Genomic DNA, 27,172 nt, shown 5'->3' on the forward strand with positions numbered 1-27,172 from the left:
TCAAGGACATATGGATTAAAAACTGAGAGATAATATTGTCCAAAGCCCAAGTTGTGAACTTTAGAAAAGCAGTCAAAAGGTACATTATATATTAACCAACATGTGTTGGCTAACCATTACAGATATAGTAAGAACGTTTAAGCTACTGTACAGTATTTATGACCTCTGACGCGGTAATGAGAAACAGACTAAAGATAGAGGAGGAGCAATGAGCAGAGTTGATATTCAAAGGCATAAGTGAATGAAAACAGACAGAAAACTGGAGTTGGAGTCCGAGAGAATCTGCACAGATATTAAAGAAAAAGAAAGTTATAAAGAAAAAAACTAAAAGACTGGAAAATTGAAAGAACAGATTGAGCTAACAGTAAAGAAAGTTTAGGGGTTTAGGGACACAAAGAAAGAAAAGGGTAGTGCATTTAAAAGTGTGTAAAAATTTAGGAAATGCTGTCCAAAATGATCTCTGCTGTGTATTTGGCACTGTGGGTCAGTTCTTGTGCCTTCACCTTGGCTGAGGACCCTTACATGACCAGAGCTCTGAAGCTGATGTCTGAGACACCGCTCATCGATGGGTAAGTGGAAAAGAAAAATGTGCTTTGCATGATGGTTTTAATTGTGGTATGTGGTATGTGCCTCGTGAGCAACACCATCAGAAAATGTTTAACATTCTTTGGTAAAAGCTTTCCTCTGGAGGCGGTTTCTAGTGCTGATCTAGCCAAACAAACAGTTTTGCTCCCTTTTGTCAAATCACTTCTCGATGAAGGTCTTCGAGAAGAGGCTCCGTTATTTTGTAAAATTTTTCCTCTCCTCTTTCAGACATAACGACCTGCCTTGGCAACTTCGAAAGCAATTCAACAACGAGCTCAACAAAGTGGATCTTAACACACTTGAAACAACACACACCAACATCCCTAAGATCAAGGAGGGACGGCTGGGAGCCCAGGTACATGCAGAACAGACTGTATTGGGAAGTGGAAAATTAAAGGGAACTATCCTTTCAAGGTCAGAGGATATGATATCTTCTGTCTCCCACATCCTATCTTCAATCTGAAGATAATATTGAAATAAATAAGTGTGGTATCACTGAGTGGGGTATAAGGAATGTCTCTCAAATCATCAGGGCCTGTATTCACAAAGCATCTTAAAGCTAAAAGTAGCTCCTAACTTGAATTAAAAATTCTAAAAATAATAGACTGGAATACAATAGAGTAATTCACAAAGCCACTTAGCACTAAGATCTGGTATTGGTTAGATGATCCACACACGTCTTATAAATTTCTTTGTTCTCATTATGTACATTTATTCAGTCATGACTGGCCACTAGTTCAGTTACTCTTCATAAAAAGATTCAAATTTGTTTTCCTGTTTTATTTTATTTGTTGAATCACACACATCACTGTAAATTGCATGATAATTGACTTGACCACAGTGAGTATACAGAAAAAGATTCAGTCAGTGCTAGTTTTGAAAAACTTCCTCATGCTATGCAAGGTGGAGTAAATGCCATTTTATCACACATTTAAGCACCACATTCAAGAAATTCTTGATGTTGAATGTAGTTATTCAAAGCAAATGTTTTCAAAGTTTTAGTTTTTTTCTTTATCTGTGAAAACAAGATGAAGATGTTTTGGTTTTTTTTGCCACGATAATTTTCATCTGTACAAACAACTCCCAAGAGGCAAGTGATTTTTTTTTTTTTTTTTAAATATGGTAATGCTCTCAGCTTGAATCTCTCTTTCTCTCTCTCTCTCTCTTTCTCTTTCTCTCTCTCTTTCTCTCTGTCTCTTTCTTGCTCTTGCTGGCTTTCCCATCAGTTCCCTGACACCTTCTGTCTGTGGATTACTTTACTGGGGTAAAATAAAATTAGAGCCCTGTGTCCTATTTACAATTATGAAAAGAAAGCAGGCTAAATAAGTCACGCGTTCTGTTTGTTGATCGATCTCCTGCACCACCTAACACACGACTAATAGCACCGTCCAGGGTTCTGAAACAACTTCTAAGCAACAGTCATCAATGGGAAATTAAAGAATGACATAAAAGATCATATCAAATATTGCAAAACAGATTTTAATAGTATAACCATATCAATAGCTGCTGATCCCAATCTGGCACAAATTAAGCACTGATTGTAATGTGGTCACGTTGTGTATATGTGTTGATATATCATCAAATATACAGAATAATCATATTCCCTTAGTAAGTGTTCAAATGTCCCACTCATTAGGGTTTTGTGTTTTTTATCTTTATTGGTAAAACATCCCATTCATGTAGGTGAAAAAGATTTTCTTAGAGGGGAAATCATTTCTCTAATTTTCTTTTTTTTCTCTCTTTCAAAAAAAACCCCAAAAAACTAAACAAAAAACAGCTTGCTTCTCAGCAGGTGATTATACAGATTGAAAAAAAAACATAAAAACTAAAAGATAAAATAATAATAATATCACTTGCCTTTCAAGGCTTCCATAGTTTACAGTAGGCAAGGCTATGATTTCCTCTGTATCTCTCAGGTCTTATTTTAATAATAAGTGTGATTTTTGAGGACTGGCTGTATGTATTTCAAACATATGCATTTCCCTGGCTACACAACAGCTGCTGATAACTCATACATTATCCTTTGTTCTTCTCTCAGTTCTGGTCGGCCTATGTTCCCTGTGAGAGTCAGTACAAAGATGCAGTCAGACAAACACTGGAGCAGATAGATGTGATTCACAGAATGTGCCAAAAATACCCAGAAACCTTCATGTTTGCCACCAGTAGCAAAGGTGAGACTCTTAGCTGTACTAGTCATTTCAGATGCTCTGCCTCTGCTTCCTGGATCAAACACCCGTCATCTCTTATGTCTGCACCACACAGAAATCATGCATGCCTTCAACATGAGCAAGACAGCCAGTCTGATTGGAGTGGAGGGGGGTCATTCAATAGACAGCAGCCTGGGCACCCTGCGTACCATGTACCATCTGGGGGTCCGCTACCTGACCCTCACACACTCCTGCAACACGCCATGGTAAGAGCCAGCAGCAAGGCAGATTTATGCCTCTAAATACACAACAGAAAATATAGACACACATGTGAACTTACAACAGATATACAAGCATCACACAAGTGCGTTTGCGTGTGTGTTTATTCAGTTAAATATTTCTTAAGTTGGATTCTTAAAGAATGCTGTTTCACTATCTTGGGCAACACCTATGATGAAACATGATAACTGTAGGTTTGTTTTTGAACCACCCTTGTGTGCTCCATCAACCTGTGAAAGTAATAGAAGATTAAATGGTTGATTTGGAAGACAAATCGTTAGTTGAGCACTTATTCACTCCTGTTTGGATATTGATTGTGGTTTTAGAAATGAATGTGCTCTGGTTATTAGTTGAGGGGACCCACTGTTCTCCTCATCCTGTTTATGCCTAATGTGGTCAAGGCCTGCATGTGATTTGGGTCTTCATGTAAATTTAGGTTTCTTGTGTCTTAGGACATATATGCATGTAGTAGACATGTGTATGTTTATCTCATGCCATTGGTTGTAATCTTAAGATGATATGTATTTGTCCGATCTGTGTCCACTTCTTTGTCCTTTGTTCATTTGTTCATGAAAAGATTAGCCTGACTCTGTATTGTTGGCTTGCAAACTATATTTTGGTTGCCAACTTTGAGTGAGCCATGTCCCTTTAATGACCAATAATAACCTTTTATTAACCTAGAGGTCAATGGAAATGTTTAATGGAAAATCCAAGACAATGGATTAGTGTTAGTGACCGGTGTTCCTTGATGATTTTGCACCAGAGTCATACCAGAAACCCAATCCTTAAAACTCTAAAATGTATGGACCTCTTTATAATAGAAACAGCATATGAATACCTCAGTAACCACTGTGTTACCTCATTCATCAAAAAATAGTGACACATATTTAAATGAAAATCTTCGAGATTGCCAGCTTTTGAGAAGCAGGAACCTGGAAATGTTTTGTATTTTGGCATGACTTAAAACATTTAATCAAAATAGCTGATGAATATATATATATATATATATATATATATATATATATATATATATAAAACAGTTAAGAGCTTTACTGTCTGTGTTTATAACTCGAGCTTTCAGTTTTATCTGTGTGGTGTAATACAGTCAGTTAAGGTTGCATTGTGAAGAGTACGGGGGTTTCCTGCAGGCTTTATGTGCTCCCCAGGCAGTGGTATCATATTCTCTTGCAGAGCCACTCTGGTGCTGAGCTACACCAAAGTGTGTAATATTTGTAATGATAGTACAGTATGTGGCCTTTGAAGAATACTAGAATTAAGTTTCCAAGCTAGAAATGTGATACCTGGTTATTCTGTGATAAATTCATGTTTTATTTGGTTTTATTTTTGTCTTGTCAGGGCAGATAACTGGCTTGTCGACACTGGATCAGAGCCATCTGAACACAATGGCCTGTCTCCATTTGGCAAGGTCTGAGTACAAACAGTACTGCTTTCAAAGTTTAATAAGTTACAAATTAGTGTTTTAAACTTTATACTTCCATTGCATGAAAAAGGTATCATAAAACATCACCGCCTAAATGTGTAAAACAATTGAACTTACACAACTGGAATTATGCATTTCTGGCACAAATGTGTCTTTTCAATCAAAATGACACATTGTATTTGTACTGTGTTATATAGTTGATAAGAAAGATAGAGTGCTGATAAAAAGTATTAATTTCTTGTGTTCTATTGTCTTACAACACAGAGTCAGAAAAGATTTAATGTGGTGTTTTTGATGCTGATCAACAGAGAAAGACTCACAAACACAAATTTCTTAACCATTACTCACTGTTATTATGAAGGGAGTAAACTATTGAGAATAAAATTAAAGAAATACAATTTTTTTTTCACATTTTACATTTTTTGGTACCATCAACTATTTAAATTGATCATAGAAATAATCATAATGCTTTCCTACAACAGCAACTAATTGAGGAAATGAACCGTCTGGGGATGCTGATCGATCTGGCTCATGTGACTGTTACAGTCATGCACCAAGTACTGGACATGTCCAAAGCTCCTGTCATCTTCAGTCACTCCTCCGCCTACAAAGTCTGTCCACATAAAAGGAACGTCCCTGATGATGTTCTCAGGAGAGTTGTGAGTCTGTGTGTGTCTGTGTGTGTGTGTGTCTCTGTGTATGGTTGGGGTTCAAGGCCCAAGGCAAGAGAGTAAAGACACATATACTGAACAGCAGTGGAAAAAATATTCAAATCCTTTATTTTTATTTTTTTACCAATACATAATGTAATAATATTATATTAGAAGAAAAAGTTCTACATTCAAAATCTTACTTCAGTAAGGAAGTATTACCAGTAGAATATATTTATATAAGTAAGCACTCATTGTACATAAAAATGGCTATGCTATGATATTATTTATAAGGAATTATAAGATTATTGTTAATGCTGTGTAACAGCATTTCAATGTTGTATTTAGTGGAGGCGGAGCTATTTTTAATTAATAAATTTATAAACAGGATGTTTAGTCTGTGGTTCCCAATGTAAGAGTCAATCTCCTCCAAAGAGGCACAACATAAATCTAAGGTGTTGTGAGATTTTCTACATAAATCTGTATTAATTTGTTGTCCTTTTCTCTAATCTTTTGTGTGTGTGTGTGTGTGTGTGTGTGTACTTGTACTTGCTACATAATAAGGACCAAAAAAAGTATTTTACTAACAGAATGAGGACATTTTGGGAAAGTGAGGACATTTTGGCCGGTCCTCACTTTTTGAGACACCTTCAAATCACATTTTGAGGGTTAAGACTTGGTTTTAGGGTTCTGGTTAGAATTAGGTTTAGGTTAAGGTTAGGGTAAGGGTTAGGGTTAGGCACTCAGTTGTGATGGTTAAGGTTAGGGTAAGGGGCTAGGGAATGCATTATGTCAATGAGTGTCCTCACAAAGATAGAAGTACAAGTGTGTGTGTGTGTGTGTGTGTGTGTGTGTGTGTGTGTAATATTGAATAATCCTACCTCTTGGGCTCAAAATGAAACTGAAAAGTTTAAAGGGTAAATATATCAGGGTAAATATCACAGGGTAAATATCACAATATCACAAGGCAAAATGGTTGGGAGCCACTACAAAACTGTACTTGGAAGTGATTTGGATATGGAAAAGTAGAAAGTGTCAGATGACCAGCCCACTGAGGCTCTTAAGCACCATGAAAACACATCCTGCTTTCTGGTATGCTATCTCAGATGACTGCCGCACCCATAACTAGTCTTTATGGCACCAAAGGGTTCAAAGCAGCTGGACTTCAACTGATGCATATGTAATGGATTTCAAGCTAAAGGCTATAAAACAGGAGGATTATTGTGCTGCAAAGTAAAATAACAAACAGATAAAAGACAGCTCCAACCAGGAAACAGGCATTCTGATAGATAAGACAGTAGAGGTCAGTACCCTTATGTAATTGTCTTACTGCAAGGTTGAACACATCTCTTGGCTCGGGTCATGTCTTTCTGTCTTCCTGTTCTGCACTCAATCAGTCAAGAGAGTCTCCTGTGTACACAGTGTCTTGTTCCATCTTAGATATCTGAGTTTCCAAGTCAGTACTTGATGTGTTTTCACTGCCATGTAACATCTTGCCTCTCTGCAGAATGAAACTGGGGGAATTGTCATGGTGAACTTCTACAATGACTATGTGACCTGCAGCAAAACTGCAAATCTCTCAGATGTTGCTGGTAAATTACTTTTATGATTATGACAACTACTTTAAATCTGGTTAAACATCAACATCATTCTTTATCATTCTTTCTATAAAAAACAAACCCTGTGTTCATGCACTTTATTCTGTTTCACTGTAGATCACTTTGACCACATAAAGAAAGTGGCTGGGGCGAGTATCATCGGATTCGGTGGAGATTATGACGGAGTTACCAGGTTCGTATAAATGATTCCAGCAATCATGAAAAAGGCTAAAAAGATTATGTTCTCCATAAACTGCTTAAGATGAGTGATTGGATCTTACATTAATACACAATGTTTTTCCAAGTTTTCATGCACAGACCATTTACACAACACCACTTACATAACATTTGATGTGGGTGGTGGGATATTTTTTTAAAGATATTTTTTGGGTATTTTGCCTTTATTGGATAGGACAATAGAGGGTGACAGGAAAGTGGCAGAGAGAGGGGAAATGACATGCAGGAATGAGTCGGGCCAGCCAGGAGCCGAACCTGCAACTCATCTGCTAAGAGCATTAGCTCATGTGGTATGCGCCCTAACCACTCGGCTATCTGGTCGCTTGTATGTTGAAAGCACCTCACAGACTGTCTTGATGAAGCACATTAGATGGGCTTTAGTGTTAAACTTTTAATAGATTTGATTAAGTTTTTTTCCACCCTAAAACTAGTGGATTTTTAATCTTATAGAACAAGTCAGATCATGGAACATGGGTGAAAGAATAAGATGGAAAATATATAAACAAATAAATAACCCATAAGAGACTTGACATGATAGTTAAGTGTAACTGCTAAGAAGTAAAATCTTCTGTCCTACACGTCATCCTCTCAGACTACCGGAGGGTTTGGAGGATGTGTCCAAGGTGCCCAAACTGGTGGCTGAGCTACTGAGGAGAGGATGGACTGATGACGAGGTCAAAGCTGCTCTGGGAAATAACCTGCTCCGGGTAATGACAGAGGTTGAGAAGGTAGGAAATAGACACACACAACTTCAAAGCCTGTGTGTGTGTTTCTGATATCAGTTCAAGCACCGTGCAAAAAACCAAAACAAAAACAAAACACCTGATCTCAGCTCCGTAGTGCATTTAATTTCTTGACAAAGGGGCACTCTACTGAGTTTACAGATCCACAGTTTTATTCTGGTAGTAACAATATATGGCATAACTGACAATGCTCTTATTGTTTCCTGCAGAGGTACATTCAAATACAAGTGATTTATATGCAGATTAATACCTTTTGTTCAAATGCCTCTTTTTAATATAGAGGTCTTGGTGCTTTGGTAGCAGGTGGACACAGAGCAAACACACACCTGTCACAGTGCTTTTCTGTATGTTACTGACAGTCGCATCTTTGTGTGTCAGGTCAGTGAGAGTCTGAACAGCCTGAGTCCAGATGATGTTCCTATTCCATATGAGGAGGTGATGAACCCGTGTAGGACGAGCTATGGGTACCCCAACGCTGGAGCTGTCCATTCCCTGAGTTCACTGGCCCTGCTACTAACACTGGCTCTTCAGGCTCTCCTCACATTAACAGCTTAGCCTGCTTCTCAGTGCAGCTGACTGTATGTAAATCAAGAGTTTGTTAAGGCATATCTCTATAAACTGAAAATGCCTGTTTACATTTTTTTTTTCCACATATCTTCTCTGAACTGACAGAAGCAATGAACAGCTGCAGTTGAAAATGTGTTTAAGAGCTTGTTTCTTGTCATTTTCAATGGTTCTCTGACAGTTTTACTGAGTTCTACAGGTTGATTTTAGCTAAAAAAAAAAAAAAAAGTGTCACAGTTACCTTAACAGCAATGAAATTATCATGTCAGGCCAGATTTAGCTTATTTAGACCTGAGTCAAAGTTCAACTCATCTGGCTGTTTTATCCACCCCCATACAACTGACTGAAAGAGTGTTTGATGACCAGGATATACAGATGAACTCACAAAAGTATAAACTGGAAGAACAGACACACAAAAGTGGTCCTTGACATCCACATTTCAGGGAGAACTGTTCCATCTAGTGTTCAAAGGGGGTATACATCTGAGAGCTTTTAAACTGCAATTTTATTCATTTGGATATTTTGAATTTAATTCACAGATAAGTTGCTTCACTTTGGGGTAGAAACTTGATTTAGTGCCGTGAAGTGATGGCATGATAATCAAAATAAAAGTCAGTATTTCTTGTTCCATAGGATTTGACATTTAAAAAAAAAAAACATTGTAATATGAATTTTTATGACCAACTGCAAGAATTTAAATTAATACAAAACTTTTCTTGTTCCTGACTGTAAAAATATAAATTCAGACTGCCAATGTACAAAGTTCTGACCCAATGACATCTCCTCAAGTAGTATGTTTTCTCATAAAACGCACGCACACGCGCACAGACACACACACACACACACTAGGCAACCTTGAAGACTTCAACATCCTTTCAGTAACAGTGCTGAAGTAATGACATTCAGTTTACAAGCTGTAAAGACACTAACATGCAGAATGTCCTCACTTTTTAACATTAAATACAGAGAACCTGTAAACAGACTCAGGAATCAGAGGTTTAAGGCAGTCCTTGTGAATATATCCAATGACCCTCAATTAAAGTTGGCTCTATTAAATTCTGAAGCATTGACTCCACAGTATTTCAGTGTGTCATGTTTAACTACTACAAGGGCACAATTAATTGTCAAAAGACAGGAGGGGATTCACTTTTCATCAGCCATCATCAGTGATTTGTACTTGTATATTCAGTGTTTGAAAAGAAATTGATATCTAAAAAATAGCAACTTTTTTAAATAGTTTGTAACTTAATCAAGAGGTTTATAGAGTAAACAAACTCATTGGCCAAAGACAGAATTCACCATCAACTGGTTTGTATCTGGTGTTCATTTTACCACACAGATAACCACAAACACCGTTTTCTTAATTCAGTAACCAGTGCATCATTAGCGCCCTCTTGTGTGGTTCATAAGTATAACACAAGACTTCCACAACAGCTTGAACCAGCGCTGTGTGTCCTGGTGCTCCTCGGCACCTCTCAGCACTGAGACACTGCTGGTGAATCAGACGAACATACTTAATGAAAAGTGCATGAGTTACTAATAAATGGACAAAGGACTGCTGCTCACATGATCACCAGCAGCTCCATGGTTGAGCCAGCTTTGCTGGTGAAACTAATGTCTAAAAATCTGGTTTGAATGCCTTTACACAGACAGAACATGCAATGTCACAGTTTAAAGGGCACTTTTCTAGCCCTCACATAAATTTGAATGACAAAAAAATGACAAAGAACCACTGTTTTTAAATGGATTACCTCAATCTTCAAGAGAAAATATCACCACACAGTAACGGCTTCAAGTGTAAAATATAACAGAAAGACATTGATATACTGCTGAACATTGACAAACTTGGAGCTATCGATCTAAAGTGCACTGTATCCAAGCTGAGGCCAGCTCTTCAGCTGACTTATGACCAGCCAGTAATGCAGACAGTAACTCAAGGAAGGATGATGGTAGACTTTCAGAGGTATGTCTAGGAGAAGAAAGAGGGATAATTCAAGTCTGTACAGAGGAGGATGAGAAGGTTCCTAAGATGCAACCTCTCTCAGTGTCTCATTCTCTTGTCCCTGTGTTTCACTGTCTGACAGCAGAGGGGAATGAGATGGTACAGCGATCCTATAAGGCAAACTATCTTTAGTCAACATCCTTCTGGTAGCAGAGACCAAACGGGAATAGTTATCAGGGTTGTATTCTGACAAAGGGGGCCGGGTGCGCAGTAAAGGCAGATTATCCCTGTCAGGCCGGGACAGGAAGAGAGGTGGTCGTCGCTGGCTCTCACCCTCCTTCAGGGAGTCTGGGAGTGGCTTGCGTTTGCTTTCAGGTAGGAGCATTATGCAGAGAACAGAGAGGACAGCGAAGGAGGCGAAGATAACATGGTGGAGGAAGTAGCCGCTGTTATTCTGGAGTTCCATCAGGGAGGAGGCAGCCATGCCAACACAACCTGCTGCCAGCACCAGGCCGAGGCAACCACCTCTGATAGAAAGATGGAAAGGTGCTATGATCAGACAATACTTCATATCTCGTGTTGAACTTCTCTACCTTGTGTGTAGCACTTAGACCCAAGCCTATTTGTTTCTACAGAAGACGTAAATGTTTGCATATCAGTAACAAATATTTCATTTCATTTTTCTAAAAAGGCTAAATAATTTCCTCATACAGCTGGGCACTGTAGGTTTTAGTAAACGTTATTCAAACAGAAGTAAATTGTGCATTTGTAGGGGACTACTTTCAGCAGCGGACTTATTCAGAATTAGCAATATCAGGGTTTAGTTACATAGGCAATACCTCTCATTTGTTTTGGTCTTCTGATGGAATTTGATGACAATGAAACAGAAAAACTGTACTGTGCAAAGGTTTGAGGCACTTCAGGTGTTTAGATTATCATCTATTATGGAGAGCCATCAGGGAGGTGTCTGATTGCTCCTAAATTCATTCTGCAGCATGACAATGACCCCAAACATACACCGTCATTAAGAGCTATCTTCAGAGACAATGAGAAAAGGGAGTCCTGCGACAGAGCCCTGATCTCATTATCATGGAGTCAGTCTGGTATCACATGAAGAGACAGAAGACGCTTGTAACAACCTACTCGCCAAATGACCTTGAAAAACTGTGCAGAAGTGTACATAGGAGAATTAGAGCAGTTTTAAAGTCAAAATGTGACCAACACCAACATTTGACTTGTTTTTGGTTTTTTAAGTTTATTGCACTTGCTATGAGCTTATATGATAAATAAAAAATATTCATAGCATTATCATTGAAAGCATCCTCACTTTTAGTGCCTTTAAGTTTTGCACAGAGCTGTATATACTGACATCTTCATCACTGGTCAAGAAGAAAGGCACTTACCGAACTACAGTTGGCATCACCTCACAGGCGAAGAACACACTGAGCATGGCGAGGGCCTGAGAAAACAGCAGACCCACGACAGAGAGCACCAACACCAGGCCTCCATGCAGGTCTGACACAAAGACACAGACAGAAAAGAAACTTAACTAAACCTGTTTTCTGTGTATAGTGCAGTATTATCAAGAGCAGAGATTGTCAACATTTTCTGGCCTGTTAACTAATACTGGCATGTTGTCATGTGATTACAGCCCAATCCCGGTGTCCACCTTCATGGATTCACAGACTTTGAGGTGCGTTCTCAGTAAGTCCATGAGGGCTTAGGGCTGTCCCACTGTCCCTATACTCTATCCTTTCATCAGATCTTACCCACATTACTATTTTGTTTACAAACAGGGACCAAAGCAAAGAAATAAGAAAAAGTTAAATCAGTAATGTTCCAAATCCACAATTCTACACATTGGCATCATCACAGTTACGTTCCGTTCCTCTTTTACACCATTATGAGCCCCTTGCCCAGTTAAGTCTGTTAGGGTTCTGGGCTTAGGCATTAGGGGGGAACTGGGCCTATAAGTATGTTCTGACCCCAACAATGAGAAATGGATTCACAGCATTTTCTTCATATCCAAACCGGCAAAAATAATCTGTCCCACTCATCAACAGTTAACAATCAACATTTGTTACCAAGTCCCAATTTTTCTCAATTTTGCTGAAGTTGTTCTGCTACAAAATCTCCCAAATGTGTTGTCAATTGTGAAACTTCTGAATTATTATTTCACTTACTTATGGTTCCATCTCAAGGAAGTAAATAATGTCAGGAGCCCCAATAATGCCCCATTAACCAGCTGTCTATAAGGAGAAATATCGATCACAATTTAAAGGTAATATATGCAAGTTTTCTCTGCCACTGAAATTGGTTCTTAGCTGGGTAACAAACAGCTGTTAATGCTAATATTCGCTATGTAGCATAGGAAAAACATACATATAGCACCTTTGAATACATTACTTTATAAAATTTATAATACTAATTATTTCCTGTTTTTTTATTGCCACTTTCCAATTAACATGTAAATAAATCTGTATTGGTTTATCCTTGCCAGGTTGATGGAGGATCCATTTTGAGGCACAAATGTTGCTAAATATAGTTTTAAAAAATTCTAAAAAGATGTGAATGTAACATACACTGAGTGAGGGCCAGAAGCAGCAGTGATGACAGTCCAGTGATGATGGCGGAGAGCAGAAGAATACCACGCCGACCAAAGTGATTGACAGTAAAACAGATGAAGATGCAGGCCAGTGCTCCGGTGATCACTCTGACAAAGTAGCTGAAGTAGAATTTGGTGGAATAACTGTGCAGGTTTCTGGTGAAACAGTATTGGATGCCTGTTCCAATGAACCTGGAGAGGGGGGTGGGGGATGGGGGGGTAGACCATAGCCATCTATGAAACCCAAGAAATAAGCTACTATATTTGCAGATGTTTTACACACAATGTGTGTCTCAAGGCTTACGAACCAGTCTTTAATCTTTCTGCTCACCTTCCTCCATACTCCTCACTTTTTACCATTAAATAGAAATTTCGGTTGGAAAATCACCGAGGCGAGAATGATTTCATCTTGATTTCATTTCATCATATGAAGACAAACTCACAGAGTGAAGCTGAGGATGAGGCAGTTCTTCCAGATAATACGAGTCCGACGCAACTCCAGAACTGAATGGTACCTTGGTTGACAGTTTTCTCCGTATGCCGTATCTATCTCTATAAACAGAAAAAGAGGAATAAAAACACCTGTCAAGAATTCAACCTATCCCAAAATATCCTGTTTGTCCTTCTAGATGTTATTCTGATTTCCAGATTTTAATGGAAAATCTATACAAATGCATTAAGCATCTTACAACACGTTTGTTGGTTGATACCTGATCCATCTTTATACGTATTCAAAAACCATGAGAAGTTTATGAGATGGGGAAAAAACATATACACTAATTCCCCAAATTATTACGAGTTGGAGTCCTTTCTTGGCCCTGAAAATACAGTAGCACATCAATCAACTCATCCTACCCCTTCTAAAATTACTAACATGCTGTACTTTCTAATAATTGACACTTCTCCTCTTCAACCTATGTCACTGACATGTTAAAATATAAAAGTGTACTGAAAAAGACCCCCCCCCCCCCCAAAAAAAAAACAAACAAAAAAACTGATGTTTAAACCTGGGACATACTGATCCAGATCTACTAAACTCTGCCTTTTTCCTCTTCTATCACTGTACAATTCAGAATTCATGAGTGCTGATTTCTTGCTCTTAAACCTAAGAGAGATGAGCATTCAGCAGACATAACATGTCCTAATGTCACTTCAGACATGTTACGTAACTTCTGCATTTAAGACAGACAGACAGACGAGCAGGAAATGTTGTAATCTCCACAGCAGGTTACCAAACACGTCCTCCAGTTAACCATGATACCCGTGCAGTGGAACCGTTGCAGGGGTAGGGAAATATGACAAGTGATTTAGATTGAAGCTGAAACAATTACTCAATCAACAGAAAATTAAACAACTTTTTTGATCATTGGTTCTAGCTTTTCAGTTGTTAGGACTTTCTGCTTTTATGTTTCATGACATTGTAAACTGAATGGCTTTGGGTTTTGGAAAGTTGGTTGGACGAGGCAAGACAATGGGGCTTTAGGAAACTATGCTGAGTAGTTTTCACTATTTCACTATTACTAACATTTTATATAATTAATGATTAATCAAGGAAGGATTTGGCAGTTTAATCAATAATGAAAATGATTGTTAGTTGCAGTCCTAATCTAAATTTAGGTGAGGAATAAACACAAACAAGATTGATCTGATGATAGCAAGGATGTCAACATTTAGGCAAGATTTATTCTAATAAAAACAACAAAATGGAGTCAGGGTGGTGATTTGACCTTTCAAATCAGTTAAATCCAAAATATGACTGTATGCTTTTGAGTTTTCTGTCCATGTAGGAGAAAAAGCCTCCATGAACTAGCCATCCCATTCAAGTGCTAGTTGTCTTGCTTGTTTCTCCAATATTTAAATGGTTCATTAAAATCAAATGGACTCATGCAGGAATGCCTGCGTATGAGCCTGTGGGAGTGAGTACCTGACAGCAGGGTTTCACCAGGGTAGATTTCATCTTGCAGACAAACGCCATTCCTGGTGGAGAATTCCTGGAGGCTCCTCTTCACCTGAGGGATCTGAGCTGTGGCCAGCAGCCAGCGAGGAGACTCAGGAAATACTGATGCACAGCTGAGGAAAACAACTCTTGTTATGATAACTCAGAGAGATACAGAGCTCAGAGGTTCTTGGTAACATCGACACAGAGGGAGAAAATCACATTCAAATATATATATATATATATATATATATATATATATTTATTAGATTTTAAAATAGCTGTCTACGTTGGTACAACTTGTTGGCAAGAATAAAGAAAAAAGAAAAAGTTGTGATTGCAACATTATTTGATATAACTTTATCACTGACATCTAGAGACATCAACCAAGAATTTTCCTGATAGGATTGTGTCTATTTAAACTTGTGTTTATATGTGTATCGAGGTGTGGCTGTAAACTACCGTTAATGCTTCACCAAATATACACTTGGTGTGTCCGCCTACACACCCCAAACGTTGCCACCTGACTCACCACCAATAGGAAAGCAGCAGGAGCAGAGGCAAAGTGGCCACAGCTTGGAGAACGGGCCAATCGCGGCAAAGCACAGCAATGCACGGCAAGAGCAGCTCTGCGAATACAGCAAAGAAGCCGCTGACCATGGCAACCATGAGACGATGGGGAGGGTCACACAGCTCCAACCCTGAGAGAATGATGGGAACAGACAGTGAGGGAAGACAGATAACATCAAAACACAGCTGAAGCCAAACTAATACATTTGTCCAAAACCAATCCATTTCCTGTCAGGACACGAACCCCTACACATATAAAGTTACTGGTTGTTGTTGTTGTTGTTGTATGTGTTTTTATTGGATGACTCAAACTTCATGCCAGCACAGTTATTTGTGTGATTACTATCACTGATGAAGGCATTTGTTTCATATATAGAAGACTGGGGTTTATGGCCCACCCACCTACACAAGGCCACAGGCATACATATGAAATCCTACCAATGCATCAACTGTTTTGTTTTATATTAACACAAAACCAAGAGGGTCAAAATGCAGACCTCATATCTGAGGACCCATGACCTGATGGAAAAAGAGCAGGGTTCCTAGATGTGATATGTGTCACTTCCATTAGACTTTAAGTAGTGTTAACAAAATGTTTTTTGTCAGGTCAAGAACTACCTAAATCTTCTTTCTTGTATGTAAGGTGTGAAAGAAATACTCTAACTTAACTAAAAATACACATCGCACAATTGCACCATTGCAGGTGAGGTTAACCTGTTGTTGCCCTATAGAACCATATGAAACATATTACACCAGAACAAACTGAAAACATCTACCTTTCTTGTGGTGTTAGTGCTTAATTTTATTGAAATATGTGAACCTAAACCCATACTGCTTAAACAAATGTTTACATAAAATACATATGTTAAAAAAACTATTTTCTATTTGTTTAAGACTTTCTGGTTTAGGAAAAAAAACAGCCTGGTTACCTCACTGGCAAACACAAATCTCAATGTACAACAAGCTAATCTAAGATAATCAAGCTAAACAGTACATTAGCTTAGACTAATGTTTATTGTTTAATGTTTTTTTTTTGTTTTGTTTTTTAAATACACACCTTGTTAATGTTAAAATGTTAATGTTAGTTACAAATGTCTTTGTAAGAAACTGAGGATAAAGCTATATCTGCCCAGTAAGACCTTAACATTTCGCTCTGTCTGAGACTTACTTGGATTTTTACTTCACTTATTGTACTTTTTTACAGTATTTTCTTAAAATATACTTTTGCCTTCTTATTGGGAAAAAAGGAGTTCAATTTTCCCACCAGCTCACAGATCTGTGGTCCATAGTTAGACCCTCTTGCATAACTTGGTTCCTCAGATCAGGGTAATCAAGTGTCCTTGAATGTGGAATTTAAATCTATCTGCTGGTTCAAAGCAAAGCAAAATTCTGTAAAAAACAAATACAAAGTTCAACAGGCTAGATACCACTGCTAGGGTGTGATAAAGAACTCTTAACCTCAGGTATTGACGTAAACTTGCATGCAAGCGTGTCCAGCTGTGTGAGTTTTTCACTGAACTTTAACTTCCTTCCCCCACAGCTCTGACTGTTTCCATCTCCTCAGGGAAAGAAAATGAGAGGCTCACTTCCTGCTCACTTCCTTGCCTTCAGTTCTGTCCTACTATTGTTTTCTCCTCTCTCTGGAGGAGCAACACTGGAAGGACATCACTGAAAAACCTTTCTCACAGACCCTTATCCCGGTCAGTTCAACATCAGCCTATCCTAAACCAACTCCCCCACCCCTCCCAAAATCTGGATTTAATCTAACCCTGACCTTGAAGGAATGTGGGAGTATGTTTGTATGCCATAAATTTAAAAAAAAAGCGTGTGTGTGCGTGTTTCAGATGGGATCACTTTATCATTCTCCTACCTAGTATCGCCTTCTCCCAGATAGGAATGTATACTATTTCTACAAATGCTCACGTAATTATAGTCCCACGCTGCTTCATTTGTGTTTAGACAGTGTTTTCCAGAAAGAAAACACACTGTATTTGACACACTGCGCCTACCAGCCAGAGTCATCTCTTCATACACAGAGTAATGATGAAGACTGGGAGCTTAAGATTTGTTACAGAGAGGTTATACACCAGAGACCCCCTAAAAGAGAACAGCTGAGAGGTAGAAGTAAAGGAAAACCCCAACCAGCTGCCTGCTGTCAATCAGATCTCAGCACAACACATTGCAGTTAGTCATCAGCTGAAATTACCACGCAGCTGTGATGTAGACAGTCATATGCACACCTGTGCAAAGCAGTAAATCTAAGTTGGTTTCTTCCATTTAATGAGGGCAACATCTAGCCTATAGCAACAGTCATCAAATTTGCACGACTTACAACTAAAAAACCTAGAGCACTACAGTTTGTCCCAATTCCATTCTACATACTATTTGTGTCCCGTGTATATTGCATATTGACACACACATTTTACACAACCAGGAAAAGATACGATACATACATGTCAATCAATTTTTGGCTTTTAATTGTCACTTCTAATTGAAGTTCTATTTTTTTTTAGCAATAGCTATTTGAAGCATTTACATTCTGTAGTAACTTCTCTATTGCCTTCAAATGCATAAGGGGTTTCACAGGAAACAATGCAGCAAGTAATGCAGTGCTACTTGTATTTTATTTTGGAAAACTATACATGCTGTTACTATGACCACAGGTGTCACATCAACCTGGACTGAAATCTTACAACTTTACATGGCACAAATAAACATCAAAATGTTTTTATAAGGATTGAATAGGTATTTTTGCTTTCTGATGTGCTCAGTGGCAGTTACCATCATCTACACATCATTTTAATTAGTAATTGTAATTTTTTGAAGCTGTGTGTAGCTCTTCCATTTCCCTTGTGCATTGTGGAACCTTAGTTCAGCAACTTCTGTGGTTGTGAAAATGTACCGAATGTTGCTGTCAATGTGACCAGGGAGCAAAACCTTTGTCTACGTGATTATTGTGAACTAGAAAAAAAGAAAATGTCACCAGTGTTTACTGAACAGTCATAGAATTGTTATTTTTTGTATCCAACATTTCAGTCTAATCACAAGAAGTATTTGCTTTCATTTTCTTAGTGGTTACATCTTTGCCTCGAGGTTGGTGCGTTTGAGCCTCGGTATTTCCTCCAAGTGGAATGCAATTAAAAATATTTCTCTCATGAGAGGAGGTGGCTTAAGAGACTGACAATCAGGCTCAACTGCCATTTTGTTTATCACGGAGAAAAATCAGAGATGTGGGCACTGGTCCAAAGGTCATGAACGAGGCTAGAGGTTACGAATACTTTAGCTGAAATGATAACTGGAGTCACAGGCTTTATGCAGCTGCAGCAGTAGCAGTTGTTGTTGAGCCATTTTAAAACTGGGTTACACAGCCCATTATTCACACTGCTTTTATGAGATCTCTATTTTTCTGTGATAAAGAAAATGTCTTGTCTTTAGAAGACAGACATACATTTTCAAGTTTATCCAAGATACCTGAAAAGTGTTGTAGGTTAGTCTAATAATTAATGCAAAGACGGTTATGTTAAATTAAGTAAAAGCAGCAGTTTTTAAGTAATGGTTTTCATCCAACAACTGTAGTACCTTAATGTTATAAACTGGCCATTTGTCTGACTTGTGGATATGAGCTTATGAAAGTAATTTTTCACGCTATCTGAAACTAAATGATGGAAACCGAACAGATAATCTTCACAGCTTTGTCATAAAGTCATAAGAAAAAGAGAGACATCAAATGAAGAAGAGATGGGACGTGGTAATCTACCCAACATTATGTGGTTATATGTAATCTGTAGCTTCTCTTTACATATATACTGTTTAATTAATACTGACAAAAAGATTGACACTGATGCTGATTGAATAGTGTTCAATTTAATATAAAGTTTGTGTCTTGCAGCTAAATTTCATTGATCCTTTCATAAAGTAAGAGGAAATCATGGATCTACTGTTACACTCTTGCCAGCTGCTATCACCTGGAAACCACAGAAGGCCAATCCATTTAGCTGTTATGAGTAAATCAAATAGCCTGCATAGCATATACATTATATACAGTATATACAGTATATACATTGAACTGACTTTAAACTGTCTTTCAGTTTTTGTTTCTGACTTTTAGATGTCAGAAATAAAAGTGTAAAGTCTGACTTCAGTTGTTTGTGTTTCCTAGAGTAAAGATAAGATAGTGATACAAAGATAGGCAGAATTTCTAATTTGCTTCTGTGAGGGCAAAGTGGGATTTTTCTCATCTTTGACCGATAAGACACTGAAGCTCACCAGTAAGCTAGGTAGAAAGACGTGAATGTTGTTTTTTTGTTTGTTTTCTCTGAGCACTTAAAAAAAATCTGCAGATGCTGCCAGTCTGAGTGAACACAAACCCAGGAACTACATGTATGCAATCAGCGTGACAACATTTTATTCTACACTGGGAGTCACGAGTGCACAACGTATGACACTAACAAAATGTAACATTTGCATAACATTAGATTTTCTGCAAGAGAAAACATATAGTATGTAATATATACTTACATCTATTTTTTATGGCCTTATGACAAAGTTGTGCGTACCATCTGATCAGCTTCACACACAACGGTTGCAGCAAAACCATAAAATAATAAATCAAATTACTTAAATGAAATTATTATCACTAAGGGTACTCTTAAACAACAATGAGACCAAGCCATGTGGGACTTTCCACATGAAACGCTGACATTAACAGCACCACGTCTTGGATTGTGGACAGCTGGATATAGTGGTGTTTATGTGCCTCTAATCTCTCTTTAAAACCTGCTTCTTATCTTTCTTATTATTCATCATGTTTGTGTCTGTTTTGCTGCTCAGTCATTTACTACTCTCTGATTTGTCAACATTAAAATCCCCCTAACAAATGGTATTTCAGGAAGAAGAAAAAAAGAAAAGAAAATGGGATCTGACAAAAACATGATATTTGCGTTAACACAGTGCCAGACTGTGACTCAGAGTGAATCGCAGGAATCCTAAAGTGCTCTCTAAAGTAAACAAAGAAGTGAGTCGCTGAGTGCAAAGAAGAGACGTCAGTGACTGAATAAGGCTGCAGGAAGCGTAACTGCAGTTGAATGAGTGTGTTCAGGATACTCACTGACAATGTACGAGGACACAAACACCCCAGCGAGCATGGCGCCTTGAGAGAGACGCAGCAGCAGAAACACCACGGCACTGCTGGACAAACACACGGCAACCCCTAACAGACTGGACAGACTAACGGAGAAGAGGAAACCTCGCCGACGACCCAACCTGCAAGCCCACATACACAGTCACAAAACATACACAAGTGAAATGTGAGACCCACAGTGTTCAATATTAAATCAGCAACGATAAAAAAAGTCTTTTAAAATAATTTGTGAAATAGTTTAAGAAATTCATTATTCTATATAAGCTCATTATTCTAAAATGTTATTTTATCATTCTTATCTAAGAGTTTTATGGGAGTTCTTTTTTTTTTTTTCATATTAGTCATTTCTATTTCAAAATGCACTTTTTCAAAAATTGTTTTTTATCATTTTCCCCAGTGTCACTTTTTATTTCATAATGTCCCTTTTAATGATAGTGGCACTGTCAACACCCTCTCAGCTTTCAACTAAATACATGCTCCTTGTCTGTTAAGATAACAAGTTCAACCACTGCCACCTTTTAGCCACAGGAATTATCATTATTATGAAAATGAATGATGAATTAACATTTTGTAGTAATTTGTTCAGGTTTAATAAGTTCTTTGGTTATTTCACAATTGGTTCATTTCTATAAATTACACAATTTAGTCACATTTAAAATGTCATAAAGTCTTGTTTTATTTATTCAACATGGAACACTTTAGGGCTCCACATAAAATGTGATTTTTACTTACCAGTCGCACAATGTGCCAAGGACGATGTATCCAAAAATCCATCCCATCATGAAGCAGATATGCTGCAAAGGGATTTTCCAATAGTTACTGCAAACCAGGTTCCACTGCAAAGTAAGACAAAAAAGTACATTGACAGATTCTCAGACCAAAACAAAACAATAATGTTGTGGATAAAAACGTCCCATAAATAGAGAGCACTGTAATTCGATTAGGTTTCAAAAAGAGACAAATTGTTGTACATTGCATGCACCTTACATAAAAACATTCCATGTGGTTAGTGGGAATCGTTAATTTGACATAATGTAAGCCCTTGCGTTCTTGAAGAGGGTTCAGTAATTGACTAAAATGGCTGGGCACTGGAGCTTAAACTTTAATGTGTTTTTAACAGTTTTTGGACAACAATGGAGGTATATGGCACAGAGTGATAAGAGATATCAGCTTTAAGACATTATCCATGTTTGTTTCTTACTTTTCTGGATTTGAATGATTGACAACATGATGAGAATCCATTGCTTTCTAGCAGCTCACACTCAGAATCTGATATCACAGTGTTCTTGAAACAACAATAGTTTTTCATTTTTCATGTTTCATCTCAATTCCATTGGATGGTCTATTTTGACTACGCTTCAAGGCCAGGGAATCGCCATCGCTGAATCCATTGCATTGCCGAAACCAGTGGCTACGTGGAATGCAGGAAGTCAAACTAAAAACTTGTAGTGTGTTTCAGAAAATGGTCGGCAGTAACGTAGATAAAAATCACAGACCGGGCGAAGTCTATAAATCTGAAATATGTGGATTACTCCATTTCTGTATTAAATATGATTTATTTAATCAAAGATTTAAAAAGGTACAAGAACAAATTACCACCACCAAGTTTCATTCATTGTAATTTGACTACATAACATGCAGAGGATAGCAGGCTACTGGTCAAGTCAAAAACACAAGGAGATTTCTGTGAGGAAGCAGGAATGTAGATCATGTCCTTCCTAATTGAGTTAAAATGTCTGCTGACAGTGTTATTACATTAGAACAAAGTAGAGCTCAAAGTAGAGCCTGCAAGGAGCTCTGCAACTTGTTAGTGCCAGCCGCCGCCTGTCAGAAAAATTCTTCTCCCCTGTCTCCTCTGCTCTGCTGCCAATGTGCAGTCATGTGGACTCATTACAGTGAACATTTTACAGATACACATGGCTACAACGTTTTGGATCAAAGCATCAAAATGAATACGCTGTATTCAATAAAAGTGAGAACTGAGAGCACACTGAACACAACATCTTCACATGCGCAAGTGCATAAAAATCTAACCTCTACGAATAAGACAACCCTGCACAAAATGTCACTATGGTAATACTCATAAAATACTCAAAATGCTTTTTCTAAGCAGATAATCAATCAAAATACAATAGAAAAAGGTGGCCACAGACTAGAATCAGAGCTCATTTCAACCAGCAATGTTTCAACCCAACAAACTGGGGTATTTTTACAATTGCTGCTTTGCTAATGCATTTTTCTCATGTTTGGCAAATTATCATGATTTTGGACACCTTCTCTTATCACATAAAACACTGAAATTTTGCAGAGCTTGAAGCACCAGAAATTCAGGCAACGATTGCAGTACACTGAGTAAGAAATGCAAAAAAGACTACACAAGCAAATTATTACACTGAACACTGTTTAACAGCAACTCTAGAAGAGGTCTGACAATTGCCATGTTTAAAAGTGAGTTTCGAACGCGATACAGTGCAAATTAGAGACGTGGCCAGATTCATTTGCTACAGGGTCCCAGAGCAAACATGAGCTGCGGAACCCTTGTTAATCAGAGCAGGGATTTCTGGTACAATTTCATCTAAGTGAAGGTCAAAACTCCAGCAACACTTTTTGTGAAGGTCTTTAATCTAGATTTTGACAGTGTTCCTCTTTAAAGCAAGACCCATCTTTAGGTCCCTGTAATGCCAAATGATATTGTGCTTCAGTTGTTGTGTGTTACCAGACCAATAAACAATTAGCACACAGGGAACCTGGGGCTTTTGGGGGCCCAGTCTGGAGCCTGTGAATAGCTCTTGCACTGGTCCCAAAGACAGCAGAGCTTTGGTAATGTATCAAGAATCATAGCGATAAAAAACACGACTACATATGCAAAGCTAATTAAAGACACTTTCGGAAAGAGGAGGAGTGATCACAAATGGATCCTCATCAACATCAACACTATAAGCAATCGTCTCTGAGATGACGATCCAGTTACAGCTATGCCTGTCTCACAAAAAGAAAAAGAAAAAAAGCATTATGAGATTTACTGGTTGTTAATACAGGACTTTACTCTGAAGTGTGTTTCAGGCTGATGAGCACTCTTGGAGTGTATTCAAGTTTCCCTTTAATAAAGTTTTCCTTTGTCTCCGTGAGTGACATCATGGCCATAGGAAACTGTTGTTGTGAAGGAGGTATTCAGGGTCTCAGGAAGGAACATGGAGGCCTCAGATTTCCCAGCGCCTCCGTTTGTCATGGGGGGAAGAGGAGAGAAAAAAAAAAAGGTCTCCTCATTGCCAGTATTTATTCCCCTGACTCCGCAATACACAGATGATCATCAGAAGAGAAGCTGAGGGGTAATTAACCATAATGACTTTGAGCTGCTGGTCAGCTGTGTTACAAAAGTTGAGAAATATATTTGTCAGAACCTGTTATCAATATTTACAGACTGGGAGGAATCCTTGAGTAGCAGAGGACCAATGACCAACAGACTGAAAAAAGAGATTAACACGTTTCTGCTGCTTATTTACACATGTTGCACAACCAGACACAATAACACCAAAGCCCTCTGTGTGTGTCCAGGCACTGGTTATGGTATGTAAGAGACAGTCGAGGATGATCCACACTCAGCTGTCCTACGGCAAGAGTTGAAAGAGATCTCTGAGGTGGAATTCAGTCTCAGGAATAAAAACTGAACAAGACAAAATCTTGGCATCGTATGAAGATCTTTATTATCAGGAATAAAGACCTGAGTTAGTCTGCAGAGCAACTGGAGTATAAGTGGAAGTGCATCAGTTTATATAGTTTCAGAATGAGAAAGGCTCCCTTTAGGGTTACTTAGGGACATTCCTTCTTACCATGCATTTTTGCAAACCTCACTACACTAAATGTTCTTTTCACGGGCTTCCTCAGAGTCAGTAGTTCACTTAATAAGGCTAATGCAAATACATGCGTAAACACAGTACATGCTCTGAGAGGCAGTCATTTGTCCACTGTCTGGCTGAGTCCTTATCTATGACCCTGAGAAACGGTGTGGCAGAAGGCAGATAAGTCAGAGTTAAAAAGTTTGAGCAAATATTGCCTGAACGCTGCCAGCAGCCGTCTTCATGACCACACATGCCTCCTGCAGAGATAATTATTTTCTCTGGACGGGAACGGAGCCAAATCAACGGCTGAAATGATGAGACTGTTTCTCTAGACTCAGAAATATTGCATGTGATAGTCGGTAGTAGCCAACTCTAGTAGTGGGGAGAATGAAAACGTGAATACAACCGATAACTTCGAGTTAAACTGGATGCAGAAAGAGGGCATAGCAGTGCAATGCCTACTCAGCCTCGGATAAATTCACTTCAGATCAGTGGGTCCTCCGCCTCATCCCCGGGGCCACGTTTAAACCAGGCAGCCACACAGGCCTGAATGATGACCTGCATGGGTGGACAGTTTCTTACCTCAGTGACAAAGTTGCTCTGGAGCCCCGCTGCATGGGAGTACTCCCACCCTTTGGTGCAGGACACCCTCTCCCTGGGCACATTTTCGGAGAAGTCGGAGGTGTTGGGTGGGTACTTGAAGAGTTCGCAGTGGCTGCGACCGCTGCCGTTCACCCAGGGGATGGTGAGGTCGAGGTACCCCTGTCCGGAGAAGTTGCTGAGGAGGAAAGTGGAGGGCAGAAGCTGCGGGTCCGGCTTGCAGTGGTACTTCTCCGGGATCAGAGTGTAGAAAACGTCGCTGATCAGATTCAGCATGACCGCGAAGTTGGGGAACCAGCTGAATACAACCACGATTCGGTTGTAGCGTCCATAGCCGCCGGATTGAGGGAAGACCTTCGTCTCGTAATCCATCTGAAGACGAGCGTGTGCGGGGACAGACGCCTCCGTGGCCATGGCGCAGTGAGTGCGCCTGCTCCGCGGGCTGCGGCGACAGGTAGGGTGCGCTGGGGGAGGGAGGGAGGGAGGGGGAGGGGGCTCAGGCAGCACGGGGCTTTGGGGTCGGCCGATAGGCTAACACACCTGATGGCTTTTAGTGACTCATGTCCGGGCGTCCCCGACTCCAAACTATTTTTACACCGTCACTAAAAGCAGCGCAGTGAGTAGACGGTGCCGGGAGAGGTAGCGCAGCTGAAGTTACCAGAGTTACAGGAGGGGTTGAAAACCACAAATTCATTTTTCAGTCATGAAAAGGCTCATGTTAAAGAGTTTCCTAACATTTCCCTGGTGTGGATCTGACTCCAAAAACAATGGACCCTACACTTTCCCATAATGCGATCATAATTCATTAGACTCTCCCTGTCCCTCGAATAGGCAGCTGCTTTCTTTTACAGAAGTGTCGACATCACGAGTAAACTGAAGCTCAGATGTAAAATTAGTGAAGTGCATCTTTAAATATTTTCCTACTTTTCCTATTTGTATAATAGATAACATGGCTGAAAACCTACTAAAAACCTGGGAAATGATTTTCTCCCAGAGTGAGTTTTATTGCTTTGTATTTCATTTTTGCACATTTAATTGCCTGATTTTAGTCAGTGTAACATATGTAGAGCTGTGATGCAGCTCTCAGTGATGTGGAGAGAGCCTGGAGGTTTTTTCAGGCTGCTTTTGTTGTGTCACTTGACACTATTGGGTGTGTGACCAGGGTGGGTAGGCTTGGAGTATAGAAAGGCTTTGCACATGTGTCTGCATGTTTTCTAGTTCAGCAGATGACTTGTGTTTGTGTCATCTCTTATGTGAAACATGAAATCTCAAATTACACTGAAAACTGACTTGTGTTCACGGACACTAAGTGTGATAAGTTACAAGAGACAGTTTTGTTTATGTCAGAAATGGCAGCATGTCCACATGATGACTCATAATAAACATTTTTTTTTTTGTTTTGTTTATTTTACCTTGGACTGTTAAGTTTATTATGCTAATTGCAGTGGAAATAGGTAAATATGTTTGGTGAAATCATATAATAAGTTTTGTGACAGGACTCCACTGGACATAAGTTAAAGAAAAAATAATATTGAGGTTAAATAATCTGTTTAAAATGTTTGTCCATGATTCCATGACAGGTAACAAAAACCTGAGACACTCAGGCTGAGCGACTACACTCCTCCAGGCTATAGGGTTACAACGGGCACTCAAGCCGTGTCAGAGAAGGCATTTGTAACATTCAGAATGTGAAATTTTTTTGCTTGCACTTGACATTCCTGACACCAAACATAGTTATCTCATCCTGTTGGGTCAAACAAGACCACAATATTAATTTGGTTGGACACTGTATTGAGATCAATGTTAATATTTAAATGAATACCTATTCTTTATAAAAGGTACTTTATCAAATGCATAGACTTTTCTTTTGAGTGGATATATTTAGGGTGTATCAGAAATAATTAGTGGCAACTTTATGATGCAGTTGCAAACAATACAGCGTTTACATCACAACATAAACAACGTAAACACAAAACCAAGAAGCAGAGGGCAGCTGGTAATATTTCAAAATTTTATTAACGAACATAATCTCTGAGGAACAACAGCAGTTCTCGCGCTCTCTGTACATGCAACTGTAGAAAATAACAATTTAGAATTTTTACTTTTCAGTTTTAGTCTTTTTTTTGCCATCCATCCTCATTTTCAGGTTCTCTCGTTTTTATTTTTTTATGTCTTTTTTTCTTTATTTTTTTTGCAGGAAATCAACAACAGCTAGAGGTGAAAGTACTGGATTTCTGTTACAGCACTGACGATAGCATCAACAACCCCCCTCATATACCTGCCCCCACCCTCCCTC

General features: G+C 38.8%; 2 protein-coding genes across 2 annotated transcripts; one reads left to right on the forward strand and one right to left on the reverse strand.

Moving 5' to 3' along the window:
• The first annotated feature begins 217 nt into the window (after positions 1-217).
• On the forward strand, positions 218-9,319 carry dpep1 (dipeptidase 1). Its single transcript, XM_071488720.1, has 10 exons — positions 218-569; positions 814-940; positions 2,624-2,756; positions 2,848-2,998; positions 4,368-4,437; positions 4,935-5,111; positions 6,610-6,694; positions 6,818-6,893; positions 7,530-7,665; positions 8,059-9,319. The coding sequence occupies exons 1-10, from the start codon at positions 442-444 to the stop codon at positions 8,233-8,235; spliced, it is 1,260 nt and encodes a 419-aa protein (XP_071344821.1). The 5' UTR covers positions 218-441; the 3' UTR covers positions 8,236-9,319.
• slc22a31 (solute carrier family 22 member 31) lies at positions 7,766-25,353 on the reverse strand. Its single transcript, XM_071488719.1, has 9 exons — positions 24,859-25,353; positions 21,170-21,273; positions 20,405-20,559; positions 15,260-15,428; positions 14,716-14,861; positions 13,235-13,343; positions 12,769-12,983; positions 11,590-11,701; positions 7,766-10,713 (listed from the first exon to the last, which is right to left on the reverse strand). The coding sequence occupies exons 1-9, from the start codon at positions 25,288-25,290 to the stop codon at positions 10,269-10,271; spliced, it is 1,887 nt and encodes a 628-aa protein (XP_071344820.1). The 5' UTR covers positions 25,291-25,353; the 3' UTR covers positions 7,766-10,268.
• Positions 25,354-27,172: the final 1,819 nt, after the last annotated feature.

The sequence above is a fragment of the Trachinotus anak genome, unplaced genomic scaffold (assembly GCF_046630095.1).
Source record: "Trachinotus anak isolate AG129_WGS33_773 ecotype Australia unplaced genomic scaffold, CSIRO_AGI_Tana_v1 ptg000011l, whole genome shotgun sequence".
Taxonomy (NCBI): Eukaryota; Metazoa; Chordata; class Actinopteri; order Carangiformes; family Carangidae; genus Trachinotus; species Trachinotus anak.

Excerpts from the sequence above, each read along its gene's own strand:
- dpep1 (XM_071488720.1), top strand. The coding sequence starts at position 442 with ATGCTGTCCAAAATGATCTCTGCTGTGTATTTGGCACTGTGGGTCAGT. Across the intron at positions 5,112-6,609 it reads ATGATGTTCTCAGGAGAGTT|AATGAAACTGGGGGAATTGT; the intron begins GTGAGTCTGTGT and ends GCCTCTCTGCAG. Across the intron at positions 6,894-7,529 it reads GATTATGACGGAGTTACCAG|ACTACCGGAGGGTTTGGAGG; the intron begins GTTCGTATAAAT and ends TCATCCTCTCAG.
- slc22a31 (XM_071488719.1), bottom strand. The coding sequence starts at position 25,290 with ATGGCCACGGAGGCGTCTGTCCCCGCACACGCTCGTCTTCAGATGGAT. Across the intron at positions 12,984-13,234 it reads CTCATCCTCAGCTTCACTCT|GTTCATTGGAACAGGCATCC; the intron begins GTGAGTTTGTCT and ends CCCCCTCTCCAG. Across the intron at positions 10,714-11,589 it reads GTGATGCCAACTGTAGTTCG|AGGTGGTTGCCTCGGCCTGG; the intron begins GTAAGTGCCTTT and ends TCTTTCTATCAG.